The 22,011-nt window shown below is 44.5% G+C and overlaps 1 protein-coding gene across 1 annotated transcript; it reads left to right on the top strand.

Annotated features, from left to right (window-relative positions):
- The first annotated feature begins 92 nt into the window (after positions 1-92).
- On the top strand, positions 93-21,720 carry LOC123993484 (mastermind-like protein 1). The gene is given in 6 exon segments (XM_046295673.1): positions 93-1,790; positions 13,632-14,540; positions 14,543-15,025; positions 17,565-17,774; positions 18,200-18,338; positions 19,287-21,720. Coding segments are annotated over 6 exon segments (3,120 nt in total). The 5' UTR covers positions 93-1,475; the 3' UTR covers positions 20,351-21,720.
- The last annotated feature ends 291 nt before the right edge of the window (positions 21,721-22,011 follow it).

Genomic DNA, 22,011 nt, shown 5'->3' with positions numbered 1-22,011 from the left:
TCTTTACAATGAGGTGGGGACAGCGACAAAGTATCTTTGGCGACACTACTGTCTTGCAAAGCATAAGGTTAGAGAAAAAGTAAAGGAAAAAAACTTGTTCCAAAATGGCGACGAAGATCTGCCTGTCCATTGGAAAACAATAGAAATAGCAAAGAGGGGCAGAGTTTGATTATTGTCGCAATTTGTTTTTGTTTTGCATTTGACCTAACTGCATCAGATTCGGGTTGTGTGTTTCTAGCTATATGCAGTACTGGACGAAGTAGTCTGGGTATCATGCTTTGTTATAGTTGGTTTTCAAGCTAGCTAGCTAACACCGTTACATCCGTATATTGTTGCAGTTGGCTGCTAGCTATCAAGTCACATTATTTGGACCTACATCGAGGATCAGCTCGCCAGGCAGAACAAGGATGGGGCTCGCCAGGCAGAACACAGGAGACATTTGACTTGCAAGTCAAGTTGTGCGCACTTTTGTTATTACCAAGCAAACATTTTTAGTGTTTTGTAGGTCGGTGGTAATCGGTAACTTAACGTTTTATCCTGCCTAGCTAGCATAAGTTAATTGCCGGAGTAAGTTACTGTAGCTACAGTAGTTAGCTAGCTTAGTAGAAACACTCAGCGTCACTTGGTTTCGCTAGCTAACTTCATGGCTAACGTTAGCTAGTTAACGGTAACTGAATTTCACAATGAGACTGGTGTGTTTGTTGTAGCTAACAGGTAGCTAACCAATTACGTAAAGTTTGGTAAGTAGTCAGTAAGATGTTTTAAAATATGAATTGTTGTTAATGTAAACTATAATCTTACACGGTGAAATGTTTGTTCTAGCTAATACGGTTCAGTTTTGCGATGGCTAGCTAAATGTTAGATAGCTACTGTAGCGGCTAAAGTTAAAGTTATGGACTTTTCTCGCACAAACTTTGGCTGTTTGACCAGAGGAATGTTAGGAAGTCCCATACTAGCATTTTAGTGAGCAGCTAGCTAACGGTAACTTGGCTAGATTAGTGTCTCAACTAATGATATATGACGTGCGTATCTGTGATACAATTAATTGATATACTATATTAAAGATACATGAGTTTAATTTATACTTTTTAATTCATATAGACAAGGCGTGAATGAGCTTTTGCTAATTTGTCTAACTAGCCAATATTGGGGCCTTTAGCTAGTTAGCTAGCTAACGTTAGCCAGACAGTTATTAGTGGCAATATTTTTCATGATGTGATAGACACGGTGCACTATCTACCTTGCTGGCTAGGCAGTTGAACAATATTTTATTATTCGTCGTTTTCGTGCGTTTTCCGAGTGTGGTGACTGAAGTCTATTAGTAAGACAAAGGTCGACTATGGAAGCAGTAACGTTAGTTGACACTCTGTAAAAGGGTACCGGGTATAGACACCCACCCTGAAAAGGAGCAAATTCAGCATTTTATCCGGACTGCCGAAACCTGAGTCCAGAGTTTAAAACACTCTTTATTGATGATGGCCGATTTTGTAGTGCCGCGACACAGTGCGGTGATGGAGCGACTCCGCCGTCGAATCGAGCTCTTCAGGAGGCATAACACCAGCTGCGAGAACCGCTACGACAACACAGCGAGGGAGCGGCTGGAGATGGAACGGCAGCAGACCTTTGCACTGCACCAACGGTGCCTGCAAACCAAGGCCAAGCGGTCGAGTAAGCACAGACAGCCAACATCCGACCAAGCAGTTCAGAGAGGGTCAGGGACCGGGGGCAACAACGCAGACTTAGGGGATGGTGGGACGCCCGAGCAGAGCAGAAACAGCACTTTGATTGCGGTAAGTGACCATTTCATAAAGTGGATGCAAATGCACCACAAATCTGATAACGGCTTCATGGCAGTTATTTTATTTGCGCATGCATGCGTTAAATTAGTATTTTTCATGTGCAGTGATTGCAAGTCAAGGAAAGAGCATTATTTGCTATCATTTGCAGTGTGCTCCATGTGCAGAAATTGCCACGAGTTGTAGCCAGTATCATGTGTGCATTCTGGGTGGCTGCTGTCACATGTTCTCATTGTTGTCCTGCTGTGTTTACTAGGCAGCCTTTGACATGCTGGGGCACAATGTTCACACTTTTTTTGCTGTGGTGAAACTCATTTTTCCTGCTATATTAGTTCAAACATAAATGTTAATATAACAGAATATGGTATGAAGTTCTGTCACAGTGAGGTGTCCACTAGAGTTGTCCATGTATTGTTGGCACTGAAGTTCATGTTTAGTCACAGCCATTTTGTAGAGTTGTCATGGATCTCTATGTTATCGGAATGCTGATAGCACAGCCAAAGTGGGATAAACAAGTCTCAAGAAGGCTGAGTCATAATAAAATACTGCTTCTCTCCCTTGTGGCTCAGAAAAGTAGCAACGTATTCAGTGAGTGCTCACACAGAGAACATTCTCTAATAATATCTAGGCTTGTTTCTTCGTCAATCTTCCAGTTGTCCAATGGACTTATAATCTACCATCGTGGGAAAAAAGTTGCTGCCTCCATTGTTTTCAGTGTTGATTAGGCTCTATCGGGCGTTGGGGGAAATTTCTGTTTGCTCAAGTTACCGCTACTGACCCTGTAGTAATTATCCCTGGCATATGTTATACTCGAGGGAAACCAAAAAGTGAAAAGGAACAATTGAATTACACATGGCAACTTAGCGACCTCTTGTATTTACATGTGTTGTGGAGATAAGGAAAGTAGGATGGAATACATTTTCATGCAGTTTGGCTGTCTTGGCAGTCTGACCTACCATGGCAGTATCCATTTGGACAGTTTTTTTGTTGTTGCCATGAACCCCACCTGAAGCATTTTGCCTCTGTGACCCCTCTTAACAATGGAATCTGCGTTGGGGGAAACGGTGTCACTGTCCACCACAGCACATTTGGTATTGTTTTAGATTTTTTGGACGAAACACAGAAGAGTTCCATTGAGAAGTCTGGCAAAAAAAATGCTGTCCATATTCTGCTCTTCTATCGCACGTGCAATTAAGTCAGGGGGTGGGGGCAGTGTTTGTTGTTTGCACTAACTTTGTTGTTATAATATCCCTAATTGACAGGACAGTTTCACTATTAAGGATTCTAGCTTTAAGTCTGAGAAATATAAAAACGTTTTTTTACACAAACCAGGCTTCAGTCACAGCCCAGTAGGAATTGACTGCCTCCCACCATTTGGGCAACAGCTGCATTAGGACAATATAACTACCCTCTGAATGAATGATGACTCAGGGGTATTAGAAAAAACAACTCCACCCCCAGCCTAATGCTCTGAGCCTCTGACTCATCATTGCTCTGTGCCCTTTCCTGATCCACATAATGCATTGCCACGGCATAGCTGTGTGTGTATCAAGCCACAGGGCTGAACTTGACTCTCCATTCCATTGTTGATGAACCCTGTAACCTAGGAGTAATGTCACTTTCTAAAGCTGATCTAAATTCCATTCATGAATAGCAGTGCTAGCTAGCCCACTAGTGACTGGCACTGGGTTAGCAAGCTACCTAGCCTATCTTTCGTTCCGTCACTCTGTGCCATATTAACAAGGCTCAGCTCCAGCCTGGCCAGTCAGTATGAGGTTAAAGCTTGTCCTATAAACTGTCCCCCCAGCCTTTAGTTAGACTGGCCCGCTGCTCCGTTCCAGTCCTGCACATCCCAGGGAGGCCCATTGTGGCCACGTCGGTGGCTTCAAAGGCAAAGTGGACGCTATCTTAGCTCTGGGTCCAGCGTTTGGAATTCGGCATGCTCCCCTGCATGGCCCAGGCACTAGCTCTTTTGTTGTAGGGCTTCCTCCGTCTATACACATGTTAATTAGTTTCATGTGACTTGGGTCTGTGGTAGGTGGGGTAATGGCGACGATTGCTCAGAAGAAGAGGTGGGGGAGGCAGAGAGGTTGGAGTGAAAGGGTGAAGACAGAGACCAGTTTTTCAGGTTCATAAAGCACTGGAGTGAGTCACTAGACTGGCTTTTCTCTCCTCCAGGGGAGTGATGGGGTTAGAGACGAGGCCAGATCAGATGAGCCGCGCACACACACTTCTCTCTCTCTAAAGCCAAACAGCTCGGCACAGCCAGAGCACAAAGTGTGAGAGACCAGATCAAAGGAGCGGTGAGCTGCCTATGTTGTCAGCGGTGGAACTAACATACTTTTAACTCCTTTGCAGATATGAAACAGACAATCCTATCAGTCAAAAATATAAAACTCCAGGTTATGCTACAAAACCAACTTTATAGGAGGTTTTAAAATAGGTTCTGTTTGACTCAACATTCCATGACATACATTAAAGCATTGTTGGCAGAATAGATGGTTGCAGTTCAATGCCTGATTTAAAAAAATATAATTCACTGATACATTTCTTGGTAGTCCCAGAAAATATTACTGTCAGGTTGTAAATCACAGCTGGCCTGGTACATTGTTTGTTGCCTCCATTCCGGATGCACTGTTTCCGTTTGGATTTTTTTTGGGGGGGGGAGGGTGTAAGTAAGGCTGGAAAGGTAAATACAATCAGACAAGCAAGGGCAATGATCAGAACTCAGTCATAATGTGGCTAAAAGGCTACCCTATCTATTTATGTAGCAAGCTAAAAACACGTAGCCTAATGTTAGCTAGCTAGCTAGCTGCTATGAGGATGTCAAGTCATTGGAGGAGTGGGTGAGTGACTTTTTCCGCTCATATCATTTTTCGGTGGTTATACACAGCTAGAGATGCAGGTGTCATTTGGTTACCAAGCAAGAATTTGAACAACTGTTATCCGGTTAGCTAGCATATCTCTCGTGTTCGCAACTTCACTCTAGCTATCTAGCTGCTCTGATTTCAGAGCACTCTTGTTTGAATGTGCCAGAGCGCAGAATAACTGATGAATTTGCAAATTCGCAACACCTGCTGAATATGACCGGTGTCAGTAAACGTAGGAAAAAATTAAGTTAGTCACGAACGCTCTAGCTAACATGTAAACAGCCTTACCAGCTCTGCTGGGGCGAGTAAAATGATTGGTGAGGTGTTGTCTCATTTGTGTTGAAGTAGCTTGCTAGCCAACTTTAGCCAGTTAGATTGGGTGCTTGGTTGGGACAAGCATGCATTTATTGTAGAAGGACGAGTAGGCTACAATTCCCCGTTATCAGTCCAATTTTTACGGCCAACTTGCTGAAATTTTGAGAGGGATCATCTAATGATCCGTCGTTAGATTTGAGCACATCTTGCTTTGGCTAGCATTAGTTGTTGATGTGCATGACTGAGGGGGGGAGAGCCTACCTTTTCATGGTTGTTTGATGAATAGGACTGTAAAATGCGTTCTAATGCTCTAAAGTCGCAGCTGCCTGTAAACACAGTCCAGTTCAATTGTGTGATGGCGGGCTTGTGTGGCAAATGGCTTGTTTGCATAAATTCCTACTGTAGCTCTGATTGGCTATGGTGCGTAGACTCTGGTCCTGAACATGTCTCTGCAGTACGCATTGCATGGAGTGTGGGGGGGAAAGTAAGATAAAAATCAATACATAATTGTAAATGGTAGCCTAGTGGTTAGAGCATTGGGCCAGTAATCGAAATGTTGCTGGATCGAATCCCCTAGCTGACAAGGTAAACATCTATCGTTTTGCCCCTGAGCAAGGCAGTTAACCCACTGTTCCCTGGGCGCCGAAGATGTGAAATGTTGATTTTAAGGCAGCACCCGCACACCTCTCTGATTCAGAGGGGTTGGGTTAAATGCTTAAGACACATTTCAGTAGAATACATTCAGTTGGACTATCTGACTAGGTATCTCCCTTTCCCCAAATAAGGTATCCAAATAATAATGAAAACCCTGTAGCGGTAAAATATATATATATATATACACACACACACACACACACACACACACACACACACACACACACACACACACACACACACACACACACACACACACATGAACTCATCAAAAAAAGAAATGTCCTCTCACTGTCAACTGTTTATTTTCAGCAAACATAACAAATATTTGTATGAACGTATAAGATTCAACAACTGAGACACAAACTGAAAAAGTTCCACAGACGTGACTAACAGAAATGGTATAATGTGTCCCTGAACAAAGGGAGGGGGGGGGGGGGTCAAAATCAACAGTCGGTATCTGGTGTGGCCACCAGCTGCATTAAAACTGCAGTGTATCTTCTCATGGACTGCACCAGATTTGCAGTCCTTGCTGTGAGATGTTACCCCACTCTTCCGCCAAGGCACCTGCAAGTTCCCGGACATTTCTAGTGGAAATAGCCCTAGCCCTCACCCTCCGATCCAACAGGTCCCAGACGTGAGATCCGAGCGCTTCGCTGGCCATGGCAGAACACTGACATTCCTGTCTTGCAGGAAATCACGCACAGAACGAGCAGTATGGTTGGTGGCATTGTCATGCTGGAGGGTCATGTCAGGATGAGTCTGCAGGAAGGGTACCACATGAGGGAGGAGGATGGCTTCCCTGTAACACACAGCATTGAGATTGCCTGCAATGACAACAAGCTCAGTCCGATGACGCTCTGACACCGCCCCAGACCATGACGGACCCTCCACGTCCAAATCTATATCTTCGACAATAAACGCAAATCCGACCATCGCCCCTGATGAGACAAAACAGTGACTCCTTAGTGAAGAGCACTTTTTGCCAGTCCTGTCTGGTTCAGCGATGGGGGGGTTGTACTAGAGGTCGACCGATTAATCGGAATGGCCGATTTAATTAGGGCCGATTTCAAGTTTTCATAACGATCGGAAATCGGCATTTCCGATTGTCTGTTAATGCAAATGCCTGTTACGCAAATGCAGTAATCCAAGGTTAGTTGCTAGCTAGCATTTAATTTCTTATAAAAAAACAATCAATCATAATCACTAGTTAACTACACATGGTTGATGATATTACTAGATATTATCTAGCGTGTCCTGTGGTGCATATAATCTGACTGAGCATACAAGTATCTGACTGAGCGGTGGTAGGCAGAAGCAGGCGTGTAAACCTATATTCAAATAGCACTTTCATGTGTTTTGCCAGCACCTCTTCGTTGTGCGTCAAGCATTGCGCTGTTTATGACTTCAAACCTATCAACTCCCGAGATGAGGCTGGTGTGACCGAAGTGAAATGGCTGGCTAGTTAGCGCGCGCTAATAGCATTTCAAACTTCACTCGCTCTGATCCTTGGGGTGGTTGTTTCCCTTGCTCTGCATGGGTAACGCTGCTTCGATGTGGTGGCTGTTGTCGTTGTGTTGCTGGTTTGATCCCAGAGAGGAGAGGGACGGAAGATATACTGTTACACTGGCAATACTAAAGTGCCTATAAGAACATCCAATAGTCAAAGGTTAATGAAATACAAATGGTATAGAGGGAAATAGTCCTATAATAACTACAACCTAAAACTTCTTACCTGGGAATATTGTAGACTCATGTTAAAAGGAACCACCAGCTTTCATATGTTCTCATGTTCTGAGCAAGGAACTGAAATGTTAGCTTTCTTACATAGCACATTTTGCACTTTTACGTTTTTTCATGTTTCATTTTATTTGAGGCTAAATTGATTTTATTGATGTATTATAGTTAAAGTAAGTGATAATTCAGTATTGTTGTAATTGTCATTATTACAAATACATATATATATATTTTTTTTTTCAATCGTCCGTTTAATCGGTATCGGCTTTTTTTGGGCCTCCAATAATCGGTATAGGCTGTAAATCATAATCGGCCGACCTCTAGTTTGTACCCATAGGCAACATTGTTACCGGTGATATCTAGTGAGGACCTGCCTTACAACAGGCCTACAAGCCCTCAGTCCAGCCTCTCTCAGCCTATTGCAGACAGTCTGAGCACTGATGGAGGGATTGTGCGTTCATGGTGTACTTCGGGCGGTTGTTGTTGCCATCCTGTACCTGTCAAACTGTGGTCCTATACACTGACTCTGCATGCAATGAATGCAAGAGAAGTGACACAATTTCACCTGGTTAATATTGCCTGCTAACCTGGGTTTCTTTTAGCTAAATATGCAGGTTCAAAAAATATATACTTCTGTGTGTTGATTTTAAGAAAGGCATTGATGTTCATGGTTAGGTGCACATTGGAGCAACGATACGCACCGCATCGAGTATATGCAACGCAGGACACACTAGATAATATCTAGTAATATCATCAACCATGTGTAGTTAACTAGCGATTATGATTGATGCTCGCTAGCAACTTAACGTGGCTTACTACATTCACGTAATAGGCAGGCTCCTCGTGGAGAGCAATGAGAGGCAGGTGGTTTGAGCATTGGACAAGTTAACTGTAAGGTTGCAAGATTGAATCCCCCGAGCTGACAAGGTGAACATCAGTCGTTCTGCCGCTGAACGAGGCAGTCAACCCACCGTTCCTAGGCCGTCATTGAAAATAAGAATGTGTTCTTAACTGACTTGCCTAGTTAAATAAAGGTGTAAAAAAACAGATTGTTGTGAACTTGAAATCGTCCCTAATTAATCGGCCATTCCGATTATAATTGGTCGACCTCTAGTTTAAACCCTTTACAATGAAGATCTGTGAAGTTATTTGGATTTTTACGAATTATCTTTGAAAGACAGGGTCCTGAAAAGTGTCTTTTTTTTTGCTGAGTTTATATGCATGCGTACGTACACCGATAAATGCCACTTTTTTTTTTACTCCGGTGTCTTTTAATTGTACAAATTTCTTGGTATAGAATTTTCGCAAATACTTTAGAATGTTTAGGAATTAAGTTTTCTAAGAATTTGTGGAAATGTTATAATTACCATATCTAAATGCTCACTTGTCAAATGTTTTTGTGTCATTCCTCCTGGGTGAATATGAACACATGTTAATGAAATTTCATGTTGCTAAAATGCTGTCAGTTCTACTTTAAAGGTGCACAGTACTATACAGTCGTGATTAAACAATCCACACGGATTGTCCCAGTACATTAAAATATCTCCGCACAGGAGGGTAAACCTGAGGGGATCTGGTTGCCTAGGATGTCAGTCTGGGGTTTGGCCTCTGCATTCCGATGAGATGAGCGTACATTTTGTTGGCTAATGTTTCTGTCATAGCCTGGCAAAATAATGGATAAATTACTCTAGTAGGGCTTTCCCCAACAAAACAAAAATCTTGTTTGACCGAAAGTCATCTGTTAAGCTTACTGTTTGATGAAATAAGACAGAAATGCCTCAAGAGGGAGCAAGAGATCTAGAAGATAAAAACCTTAACCTGACCCAACCATTCTCCTGCAGGCTTTCTCAGATTCTGCCATTACTCTCCTGGAGTTGCCTGTAATAAGCTACACGAAGAGTTGACAATCTTTTTCATGTGGAAGGGCAATTTATCATATGCACATTTTCGTGGAACAGTTCCATTTAATTTATAATAATGTCTTCATATCGCAATCATTGTCATGTGGTTAAATCAAAATTCTATCTAAATGAAAATGATACAAACCTATGAAGTAACTTCTATTGCCATTGTCAGCTATGTAAAAATAGCCTACATAAAGCCAACAAGTAAAAACATTACAGCCTGTAGGTAGAAAATATCCTGATATATTTTTTTATTTAAAAAAAAAATATATATATATATATATATTTTTTTTTTTCCTATCAATCACAATGGCTAAGCATGGCCTTTCTGCAATGAACTTGAAACATTGTATTAACTTGGGTCCACCCTAAGCTTGTTTAAAATATTCTGAGACCTCAGTTTCCTATGCCAGTGAGCTCGGGACAGACACCGCTGTTGGCTATTTGCGCAAGGGATGAGAAGCAGTGCTTGACTTGGGAAGGAGCTTTCCGAAGCTGAGTACTGGCACCTCAGCATTTCTACTGCTTGAGCTCCTGTTCCTCTTATAGAATATGAACTAAAACGTATTGTGAAGCTCCTGCACCTAAATATAAACGGTACCAACAATTAAAATGAGTACCGGAACCCATGTCGAGCACTGATAAGTAAGCAGGTAGGCCTATTTTATGTTTCCATTGGATCAGAGCACAGCATTTCCCCTTGTCATGCTGAGTGGTTGTCAAAAGGGAGGGAGTTGGAAATAGTTCTTTAATTATTATTTTATTTTATAAATATTGTCATTCTCAATGGCTGTATGTTAAAACAGACTTGTTTTCTTGCAGTTTGAGGTGAAGAAAACATTACTTTGAGAAGCTCCACAGCTCATGGGTGGTGGTGCATTGAGCCAATCAGAAATACTATCAGATCCCCAAATGTCACATTTTATATGCCTACATTTGCTTGCGGGCCTGGTATCCTATATGCCTACTTCTATCCGTAATCAGGTGCCCGTCAAACAATACCATCACTAAATTGGCAACTCGGAAAAGGAATTAAATAAACCAAAACTTGTTTTTCACAAGTGTAGAATAGGTTGTGCGCTCTACAAACAATGTATCCATTCCGACAATGAGAACGTTAAAAAGACTGGAATAATATATTGAATGTGTTAACAGAAATTACCATAAACAAACAAACAAACATTGTAGATTAGGAATTAATGGTAAATGTAATACTGGTGATTATATGTAATGGGCAATTGATATACACTAACATTCAAATGCAAACTATTCACAAAATGAAGTTATGAAACAATGAATGCGCACAAATTGGCGGGAGTGTGCCCATTCTGGAGAGGGCAGCGCATTGTGCATCTGGGCGCAGCATGGTCTATCAGACGTCTGCATTGACCAAGCAGCATTTGGTGAATTGGCCTCTGCGGAAGTCAGGGCATTCATACTACTTGCGCTTTGCGAAGAAGATGGAGCTGTTGTCAAGGAAGTGAGTTTGTGTTTTATACAGGATGTACAGCCCCCAACCTACCATCAATCAGTCATGTCAATGCGAAGCTATATAGAAACCTCCGCTTTGTTACAACATTTGGGAGTCGCATGGCGATGCGGAACGAGCATCTGGAGGCTCCACGATCGCATCATACACACCATATGGTGCCTCCGACCACATTTTCAGATCAAGCATAAATTGTCTTTTTGGCCAGGCCTCCGCAATGCATTAATTCACTGATATGGGAGCAAATATCTATGTATTTATTTATTTGCCACTGCTCGACCAATAAAAAACAATGATCTTGGTCGTCCAACAGCCTATCGACCAAACAATCGACCAGTCCACTAATTGGGGTCAGCCCTAGACTCTAGCATTGGGGGGGGGGACAAAAACGTATTGAACCTGCTTTGTGAAATAGGCTACAACCCAGTGCTGCGATCAGGTCCCGCCATCCATGTAATCCTTATTAATTATGATCTAAAGAGCAAAACTGATCCTAGATCAGCACTCTTGCTGGATGAATATGAGCCAAGAGCTGCTTAAAGCTCTCCTAAAAACCTATGTCAAGTTTGACTGTGTTTGACTGCAGACTGTGTACCTTATGGCAAGCTGCCAGTCCAGTTACAGGAAGCCAACCTAAGCAAAGTCATAAGGTTGCATTACTGCCCTCATAAGGTTCTGTGTCTGAATCCATCAGAGACGCGTATACTTTGCACTCCTGGTCTGTTTCTCACCACTGGGGATAAGTAGCCGCTTAATTATTTGTCACAATTTTAATTTCAATAGACATCGATGGGCTTAATATTTTAAATGGTAACTTGCCTCAACACAGTGATAAAAGTTGAGTGGGGTTTTATTTTCCTTGTGAAGCAGTGTAATGTTTACAGGACCGTTAAGCATATCTTCATGCTAGCTGTACCCATAGACTTCCAGTCTTTTTGTTAAGCTAGTTAGCAATGGCTTGCAAAACTGCTTCTAACGCAGATACATTAAGTTAATCTGACTCCATCTGTTTTTAAAGGGCAACTGAATGCACAAAACAACTTCTCTGAAGTTGAAAATGGCCTATGTGGCTTCGATATTAGTCAAACATTTACTCCAGTGTCAAAATTGACTTAAGTTTAAATAGGCTAATTTGTCCAAGTCAGTATTTTCCAAAACTGAGTTTTATGAGAATTTTGTAATGAGGTTGTCACGACCTAACCCACAAGATGGTTGTGTTTGGATTACAACACCGATTGTAACGCCTAGGGAGAATTGTCATGCATGGAGAACAGTCTGCGGTGATTGTGCTCTATCCAAACATAGCAGCACCTACCGTGAGACTCACCTGCCCATTACGCGGTGGCTCGGACTTGTTTGCATGAAACAACAGGTTGCCAAAGTTCTGTTGAAAGAACACTTGGCCCCTAACCCCTTTATGGAGTGACCACTTGTTGATTTTTTTTGATAGTGATCCCTTGAGTCTGCCACTTTTGGGTAAAATTAGGATGCGACGATGCGCACTTACATCCCAACTGCCATTTGTCAATATTCCAAAATTATAAACTCATTTGCAAGCATCTTGCGTCCCGCTGCAACATGTTCTATGACATGATTGACTATGAAACACTGCCATACAGAAGCACACTCTGGCAAAATACTTATTTTTCATGCAATTTAAAAAATTAAAAAACATTTTGAACCACCTTAACTGGATGTAAAATTGTGCAACTAAAATGTCCTCGGCAAAATGTGTAAATTAATTTGATTTCTTGATTTGTCTTCGATTAATTATGACTATTTTGAGGAAGTGGTAGTGGCTATGTTGTTGCTACCGTACTTCAAGAGTGACAAACAACAGTAACTGCCAGTGTATGCTAAAGCCAACAAAACACACCCACATCAAACCTCACCCCCCAAGACTCAAATTTCATATTTCACAATGAGCAGCAGAAAAACGCATGCGGAATCAGTGAGTTCAGTGTTTCTCTTATGATTTTTTTCAGCAGCTGAGAAAGCTAGTGTCCTACAATTCTACACATTTTGATGTGTAGAAGGATAAGTAATCCCTCTCACCCCCCCCCCTTAAGTTTTAGATGCACTATTGTAAAGTGACTGTTCCACTGGATGTCATAAGGTGAATGCACCAATTTGTAAGTCGCTCTGGATAAGAGCGTCTGCTAAATGACTTAAATGTAAATGTAAATGTGTTCTGTTATCTGAGTGACTCTAACATTATTCAAAAAAATTAATGGAGGCCCCAGGCCATTATTTTTTTTTTTTACATTTTTCATTCTCCCCGACTGTAGTTTTACATTTTGGTGGTTATTAGTTCTCAAAAAGATGATCTTATAAATATATAGCTATAAATGTATTCATTTTATAATTATAGTTTGAACCATGTTTTGAGGCTATACAGTCGGTTTACATGTATATTATCTACAAACATTAGAGAAAAACAAGCTCATATTTTGGATTCTGTTGGGGTATGACAGTTGAACTAAGCTCATGATGCTTTTTATAAGTTATATTCAAGAATCAATGCATATATTTTGTTAATTTCGAAGTTTAAAAAAAATGGATGTAACTAAGGATTCCTGCTTTAAATATTTTTTTAACATCTCCGCTTGTGGCAAGGTTCTCAATCAAAAGCATTGGGACAGTTTTCAGCATGTGTTTATTGTATGGTACAAGTATGTTTACATTTAATTTTCATTTCAGTCATTTAGCAGACGCTCATATCCAGAGCCACTTTCAGTAAAGAGTACATTTTCGTACTAGTCCCCCGTGGGAATCGAACCCACAACCCTGGTGTCGCAGGTGCCATGTTCTACCAACTGAGCCACATGGGGACATTATATATTTGTTGACTTGTTATTTACTCTAGTTGCAGGAGTCAGTGAAGAGGAAGCTGGAAAGCACTGGCTCCCCTGGTCAGGTCAACGGCTTCAGCGATGGCTATCCCCCATCCAAAAAGGCTTGCCTAGACAACAGCTCATCCAATGGCGGCATCCCCCCTCGCTCACCCCTGGACTCCAAGCATGGCATTGGCGCCGACTCTCTCATACCCAATGGTGGAGAACATGGTGGAACTGCCGCTGGGGAGCAGGAGTTCCGGCTCAAAGAGATGAAGCAGGAGCCCATGGATGACATTCTCCCCTGCATGTTGCCGTCAGGGGGCGGAGCCAGCAACAGCCTCTTCCCTGACCTCAACCTCAATGAGCAGGAGTGGACGGAGCTCATGGAGGAGCTCAACCGCTCGGTTGCCTATGAGGACATCCAGGACATCCTCAACGACGGTTTCGAGGACCGCAAGGACCCTCCGGATCTGGCCGGACCCACCCCTGGGACGGGCGCACAGTCTGGCGGTACCTCACAGGGAGGCCTCCTGCTTCCAGAACTGGCCAGTGTCAAGGCAGAGTTCTCCCCGGCCTCTACCGCCTTCGAGCAGGACTCGTGCGCCAGCTCACCCCACGCCAGGCCCAAGTCATCGGGGCCGCCCATGCAGCACTCCGCCAGCTTCCTGGCAGCGGCCACCTCCACCGTCTCCTCCCCGACCCAGCCCCTCAGCCAGCAGCCTCCCCCCATCCAGGCAGCTCCCTCCGCAGAACCACCGCCTTCCCCCGGGACCTGTCTCCAAAGACCTGTCCCCTGCCCAGCAGCTCCAGCAGCTTGCCGCCCAGCAGCAGAGAGCCCAGCAGATGCAGTCCCAGCTCCAACAGCAGCAACATGCTCAGAAACAGCAGCAAGCCCAAAAACAACAACAGCAGCAAGCCCCCAAATTCCACCCCCCCTGGGTCCCACCCCTGCCGTCCATCTTGGCCACCCCAGTCAGCCCCGTCTCAGAGCCCCCTAGGGGGAGCTTACGGCCTGGAGAAGCCCACCAGCCCCTCCCTATACCCCCAGGACTTCCCAAATAACCCTAAGCCCCAGCTGATGATGTCCGGACAGCCCAACAAGGGTTCACCCAAAGCTGTGGCCGGCGGGTACCTGCAGCCCGGAGGCCCCCACACCAACATGCTGGGCCACCCTGCTCAAGGACCAGGGGCTCCGCTTAGCCACCCTGCAGCAGCAGGCCCTGGGGGCCTGGGCTCTGCCATGCTCAACTACAGCAACACCAAGCCCCTGTCCCACTATGAGGTTGCGGCCCAGGGGCCACCGCAGGGCCCCCCCAGTGCCCAGAGCCAGAACAAGGCAGTGCTTCTGTCGCTCCTCAGACAGCAGCAGCAGATGAAGCAGAAGCAAGGCCTGTCCTTCAGACCACAGCTACCCCACGGGCAGGTAAGAATACAGCTCATCTTGAACTTTATCACAAGACTGCTCATTGTGTAACCATTACTTTTATGTGACCAGGTTTGATATGAAGCAGGCTTAAAAAGGCTTCATTATAAGAGTCCTGGGTGGCGCAACATTAAAGTACTGCAGTGCTGGGGCGCCACTACAGTCTGGGATTTGACGTCACAACAGGCCGTGACCGGGAGCCACATAGGACGGTATACAATTGGCCCAGTGCCGTCCGGTGTAAGGGAGGGTTTACCCGATGGGGCTTTCCTTGGCTCATCGTGCTCTACTGACTCCTTGTGATGGGGCCAGGCACCTGCAAGTTGACTCCGGTCGTCAGTCCAGCGGTGTTTCCTCCGACACTTTGGAGGGGCTGACATCTGGGTTAAACGCGCAGTGTGATAAGAAGTAGGTGGTCAGATGGGTCATGTTTTGGAGGATGCATGACTCGACATTCGCCTCTCCCGAGCCTGTTGAGTTGCAGAGATGAGCCAAGAGACCTAATTCGGGGAAAAAACAGGGTACAAGAATATGCTTGTGGCTATACCACTCTGAACACGCCTGTTCACAGTCCGCCCTGGTTAGAAACGGGACAGGAGATCACCTGGGAATACCAGGTGCCGCAATACATTTTCTTTTTATAAGAGTCGAGGATCCACATGGAAAGATCAAGTGTTAGGCTATATTGGTATTCTGAATAACCGTTAAAAAGTTAAGAGGTCAACAAGTGCATATGAAAGGCATACACTTACATTACTTGGTTATGGTCATCACCCAAGCCTAACATAATTTCACACTGCTTGACTGGGAGACTAGAGCTATTAACATTTCCAATAGGGGGAAGGCCCAAAGCATGTTTTATACTGGCATCAGCGAATAGCATTACAACTGAGGCACAAAGAACATTCCAAGGCCATGTTGTGTACAAAAACACACACACACACACACTACTCCAGTGCTACGACACTGGTGAATGAGGGAGTATAATTTTGAAGCCAAACAATAAGGGCTTGTTAAAAATGAGCAATGGAGTCGTCTGGCTTGCCCTTTTAGTTTGAAAGAACGGCTCCAAATAAAGACTTGTCAAGAACCACACCAACCACACCATGTCAAGAACCATACCAATGGATAGCATAGTTTTAATTATATTTGGTAATATATATGTCAACATGTAATTTCTGGGTAACAATTAAGTACATGACGGTGACTACAATGGGAAACAAAAATAGCTTCTTAGCGAAGAGACATTTCTCAAGCACTAACTTCTAGGACTGTCTGGGAGTAGTAGGGAGGGGAAAACTAACTGTTATTGGCGTAGCAATTTGGAACTTTTTCTTTCTTATTTGTCTATTAATAAATGTACCCCCAGGTGATGTCACCAGGCAGGCCAAAACTCCATCCCACCAAAACAGTGGTCTTTTCAAACCGCTTTTACAGTAAAGGGGCATTGTCATTTTCACAATTTCACAGTTTTATTCCAACCTTCATAGTGTGGAAATGTATATAAAACACAGAAAAATCGTGTTTTTGACTGCACTCGGCCTTTAAGGCATAATGCATGTAGGCTGATAGTTGATGGTGGATCTAAGGCCTAGCAGGCTTTTTATGTTAGTCAACAAACACAACCCACACACTGTACTTGTAGCTTATATTTTGGTCCTACAAGTCTGGCATGGGCCCCACGGTTTGAGGGGACAGCGTGTGTGTCTGGGTCAAGCAGCTGGTTGCTAAGGAGCTGGCATGCAGTCTCCCATGGGGGGGGTTGGATGGTGGTGGAGGGGAGGAACCAGGGAGGGGACAACCACGACAAAGCAGCCTTTCATGCAGCCCCCTCTACCTCGTCCCCTCTACCTCGCCTGTCCTCCACAATAGTATATTTTAGGAGTAGCCCCCCCATACAGTTTCTTAACCCACTTGGGGTTTTCCCTCTCGCGAGAAGGGGCTCTCTGATCCCTTCTTGCTCTTCCTATCCTCTCTTCTCCTCTCCCTGACTCAACTGTGTTCTGCGGTGTGTGTGTGTGTGTGTGTGTGTGTGTGTGTGTGTGTGTGGACGGACCCAAAATATCCCCCAGCCGGAGCTAGAGGCCTGAGGCTAGCCCCTGAGAACTCTGGCCAACTTTCCAGATGTTTCTATGGCGAGATGGTTAGCACACTGGCTGAGGCTACCACTGCCAATATGGTCTGTGGTTCTCACAGCTGGTCAAGGAAAGCACTTGTATGAGGACATAAACTAACTTATGAACTTTCAAACTGAAGTTGTACAACCGCAGTCTTCATTTAAAGCTGTGTTGATTAGGGACATAAATCGTTTTTTTAGGTAAAGCCTGAGCTTTTTATTTGAAAGATTTTTTTTTTCCTTTGCATTACATCAAACCTTGGTTTTTGCTTTACATCAAATGTTATTTCTGAACATATTCCCCCCACTTGTTTGACAAGGCCCCTAAAGCATTACCTCACACTGGATGCTGTCTCACTCACTCTTCCTCTGGTTGACATTAGTGGAATAACTATACAATTTTCCCCAATTTCAATTTTGCAGGAACAGAACGCATACCCTGCCGCACCGCACGGCCCTGGACCTGGCAACGCCATGGCCTCCCAGCTGGGGGGGCCCGGCAACGGCATGGCGGGAAACCTCGGCAACGTGGCCTACCTGTCGGGGCAGGCGGCGGTGAAGCAGCAGCAGCTGATGGAGCAGCAGAAACAGTTCCTACTGGGCCAGAGGCAGCAGCTGATCATGGCCCAACAGGTTAATACCCGGGGTCAAGGGTCATCTACTGTTGGTAGAATTTGGGTCTTGGATCAGGGTCTAGGAGCAGCATACCCCACCCTCAATCCTAATGACAAAATACAAAGAGATCAGACTTCCTGGCTCATTCACATGATTGGTTTCAACTTGCCCATTTACTATGTAAAGTCTGAGACAGGATCTCTGTCTGTTCTACCTGACTGGGCCTGCTAGTGCTGCATAGCCCTACATGTTGTCTATTAGTAACATATATACACAAGGGCGAGCAATTTGTCTGCATGTAGAAGTGGTTATATGACTGGCAGTTTCACAGTAGGTGTGTTCCATCTCTGGTCCTTGTCCAAGAGAATGTATGGGAGGAATTTCAGTCACCGGTGTATGCATGTATGACACAATCATGCTCTAATATGTTTTCTGTGTTTCAGGAAAAACAGCGTCAGCAGCAAGAGCAGCAGCTCCAGAGGCACCTCACCCGTCCCCCTCCCCAGTACCAGGACCAACAGAACCAGCAACCTGGCGCACAGAACAACCCCTTCCAGCAGCAGCAGGCTGCCCAGTTTACAAGTAAATGAGACCCTACGTCACCACGTTACATCCAATGTAGCGTAACCCCCCCCCTAGACACTCCAAGGTCTTAAAATGGCTTGTAGGGCTCTAATCCAATCCTCTACCTGAGTTCTGGCATAAGTGTACAGACGTTCACTTCCCTTTATGGATTTCAGATTATTGAATTGTCTAATGTAGTTTCCTCTCATGTTTAGCCATATTGTTTTTATTCATTTCACTAGGGCAGTGAATTTGTTTCTTAACGACCCAAAAAGTTTTGGAATTTTCCTTCAACCCTGGTGAATAAACAGGCACAACCCAGTTGCTTTCCACAGCCCGAAACAAATCAAACATGACCTATGTAAAGAGCAGGTTAGGTTAGGGGGGTAAGAGGGCGATTTTTGGAAGCACAGCTAAAATCTTTACCACTGCTTGCACTTCCCTTTGCTATTGAATAGGCACTTTTTTTTTTTTAAATGTCTGGTCATGGGCCAGAAGGTTTGCTTCGATGATGTAACTCACACAGAACAACTTTGTTTGGCAGTACACTAATATTACCTCGTCAATGCAAGTGCTTCTTACCGTATTCTTAATTTGAATGGTAAACCAGTAATGAGGTCTGTGTTCTCTCGTTGCTGAATACATTTGCCCTTTGTTCTGCGTCTTTGGAGAGAACAGCTGCTGTCTCAATGCTCGCTGTCCTTTTTACCTCATAATGGCATGAACTTATTGTGGTAGCTAGACCATATCAGTTCCTTTCTGCTATCCGCATTCATGAAAAATAATGACACGGATATGGAGACATGGAAAGCCATTTAAGTATATTGAGAGAGACTTGGTCTTCTCCTATAATGAGTTTATTGATTAAGATTGAATTATAAAAACATGTGTAACTATTATGCAAAGTTTAGCTTTTCAATTTGTCACGTTTTTGTGACTCACTTCTTCTTTTGCTTCTCCCTACAGGTTCATCACAGCCATTGAGCAACGTTGGTACGCTGGGAGGCTCTGCCCCCGGAGCTCAGCGAATTTTCCCCCAGACGCAACAAGGCATGATTGGTATGACCATGGGCCAACAGGGTGGTGCTGGCCCCACCCCTGGTGTCCCTCCTCCCTCCAGCCAGGCAGACATGAGCCTCGCCTCCTGTGTGGGTGTTATGGACTCTGCCTTACAGCATCAGGTACTCTACAGCAACATGAACATGCACCCCTCACAGCAAAGTTCCATGCAGAGGCAGCCTGTAGGCAATATGGGTGCCTCCTACCGACAGAACATGCTATCCCAGCAGCAACACCTTAAAAACCAGCCCAACGCCGCCCTGCTGAAACAACAGCAGCAGCAGTTAGCCAGACTACCCGGCTCCATGCCTGGCGGCAACATGCCCAGTGTTATGCCCAATGCCATGCAGAGCACACAGAGCCAATCTTGGCAGCAGCAGGGCATGCAGCAAGCTATGGGTGCCCAGCAACCTCCCTCCAGCAACGGAGCTCTCCCGCCCAATGCCTTTGCCAACCCCAACGCCTTCCACATGCAGCAACAGACCCACATACCAAACAAGATGCCTGTTGGCAACACCCCCTTTGGCGCCAATGCCAACGGCAGGCCCATGGGTGCCATGAACCCTGCCCAGCAACAGATGATGCAGCAGGCCCAGCAAAGGACTGCAGCCAACCCCCAAGTTTCCCTTGGGCAGCCCTTAGGCCCAGGGCAAGTCTTACCTAATCAGCAACAGCAGCATGGTTCCCAAGGCCAGGGGGTGTTGCCCGACCTGGGTGCCTTTGGTCAGCCGCAGGGGGGACGTTTGGTCAGCCAGGTGCTCCAGTGCAGACAGCAGGGCTACCAGGTCAACAGAACTGCTAACCAACAACAACAGCAGCAGCAGTTGCCGTTTATCTACAACACTGGGTCAGGGGCTAGCAGTTTGCCCAGCTTCCCTGGAGAGAGTGACCTGGTGGACTCTCTGCTAAAAGAACGCAGCACGCAGGAGTGGATGGACGATCTGGATGAGCTCTTAGCTAGCCACCACTGATGAGTTTTAATGAACAGGAGAGTCTCAATAGTCTGTGGTGGCTTCCTCTTCTCCATCTGCGCCAATGTTAGAGCCGGATGGTTGAGAGCAAGTGTCTGCTAGGCATCAGTCTTCCATGTTGTGTTCACCTTGCCTTTTCAGATCAGTAGATTAAAAGACTGAGAGGAGCTGGGGAGAGGAAGCCTTCAGGCAAGTGAGATTCATCTGATGAGTTGGTGAGATGGAATGTTGGTGTATGTGTTCCAAGCCAATTGCCAATGAAAGGCAGGAACAGAGGGGGTTACTAATGGAATCCTGTTACTTTTCTGACACGGTTAAGAGACGGTCATCCTCAGCATTGTGTGTACTGTGTATATAAGTTCAGGAGAATGATTGGATGGGAATGATGATGTGCAGGACCAAAACCCCTGTGTGGATTCCTATTGGAGTATTTCCCCAGGACTGGGAGACGTATAGAAAGAACTCTGCTACTATTATTACTACTACTGAACCAGTGACCCAGTACTAAACCACTGAATCAAGGGTGAATCAAACGTCGCGCACACACACTTTGTCTACGCTTACCACAGTAGAGGTGCTTATTTTGGTTTCATTGCCCCCCTATCTGTCCTCTGCTTTGTTAGAAGTTGCGGCCTTAAATGCAAATGAATGCTCTATGTAGCAGAGGTGACCTAGTAACACAGTCCCTCATGTCAAATGTTGGTATTGATATTGCTAATAAATAGACGTGTGCCATCCCTCCTCTACTCTCAAACCAATGACGAGGTGCTCCAAGGAGACTCAACAGTGGCATCCATATTCTTTTGGTTAGCCAGTGCCCATAAGAGACAAGACTGTTCCTCTGTTAGTTGTGCAATGCCCCCCCCCCCCCCCCCAATGGAGGCAGGTTACAAATGTAAAGTGACAAATGGGGACAGAGTCCTAACACCACCCAAATACACCTTTGAATGATGCTTGTATCATGTTTATAAAATGGTTCGTTACCATGTTTGACCAGGTTACCCTAAAATCACTGTCTTTAAACATTCGGTCCGTTGTCATTTTAATAACCAAGCTATAAGATCATGTATGAATAGTGGACATTATTGCCTTCAGACACATTGCAGACAATCTTTTTCCATTCCCTTGAACGACAGTACAGCCAGATACTTAAGTTGAGATGTTTGAATTTGTTCATCCTCTTTTGTGTCAGGGGCTCCTTGTACATTTTTCGCTATATTTTTTTGTATGTATGCATTTTCCGATTTGTTCTGAAGATAGATCTTATTTTTATATGTATATTACAGCGGATTTTTGTAAGTAATTCATACTTTTAATATGGTTCTCTGTGAAACAAGAGTATTATGTAAATATAGTTATTTAGAAACGGACCCTGTGTTTTGTCTTAGTTTTGTGTGTGTGTGTGTGTGTGTGTGTGTGTGTGTGTGTGTGTGTGTGTGTGTGTGTGTGTGTGTGTGTGTGTGTGTGTGTGTGTGTGTGTGTGTGTGTGTGTGTGTGTGTGTGTGTGTGTGTGTGTGTGTGTGTGTGTGTGTGTGTGTGTGTGAATTGTAACTGACAAGCATTATAATATTAAGTGCCAATGTAAGGTGTGAGTAGAATCCTGTAGAACAGTGTGTTCCTATGTATGTATCCCATTCCACTTAGTCATGATGATGATTTGA

The sequence above is a fragment of the Oncorhynchus gorbuscha genome, linkage group LG13, assembly GCF_021184085.1.
Source record: "Oncorhynchus gorbuscha isolate QuinsamMale2020 ecotype Even-year linkage group LG13, OgorEven_v1.0, whole genome shotgun sequence".
In the NCBI taxonomy this organism is placed as follows: Eukaryota; Metazoa; Chordata; class Actinopteri; order Salmoniformes; family Salmonidae; genus Oncorhynchus; species Oncorhynchus gorbuscha.
This window is presented reverse-complemented; position numbering and strand designations above follow the sequence as displayed.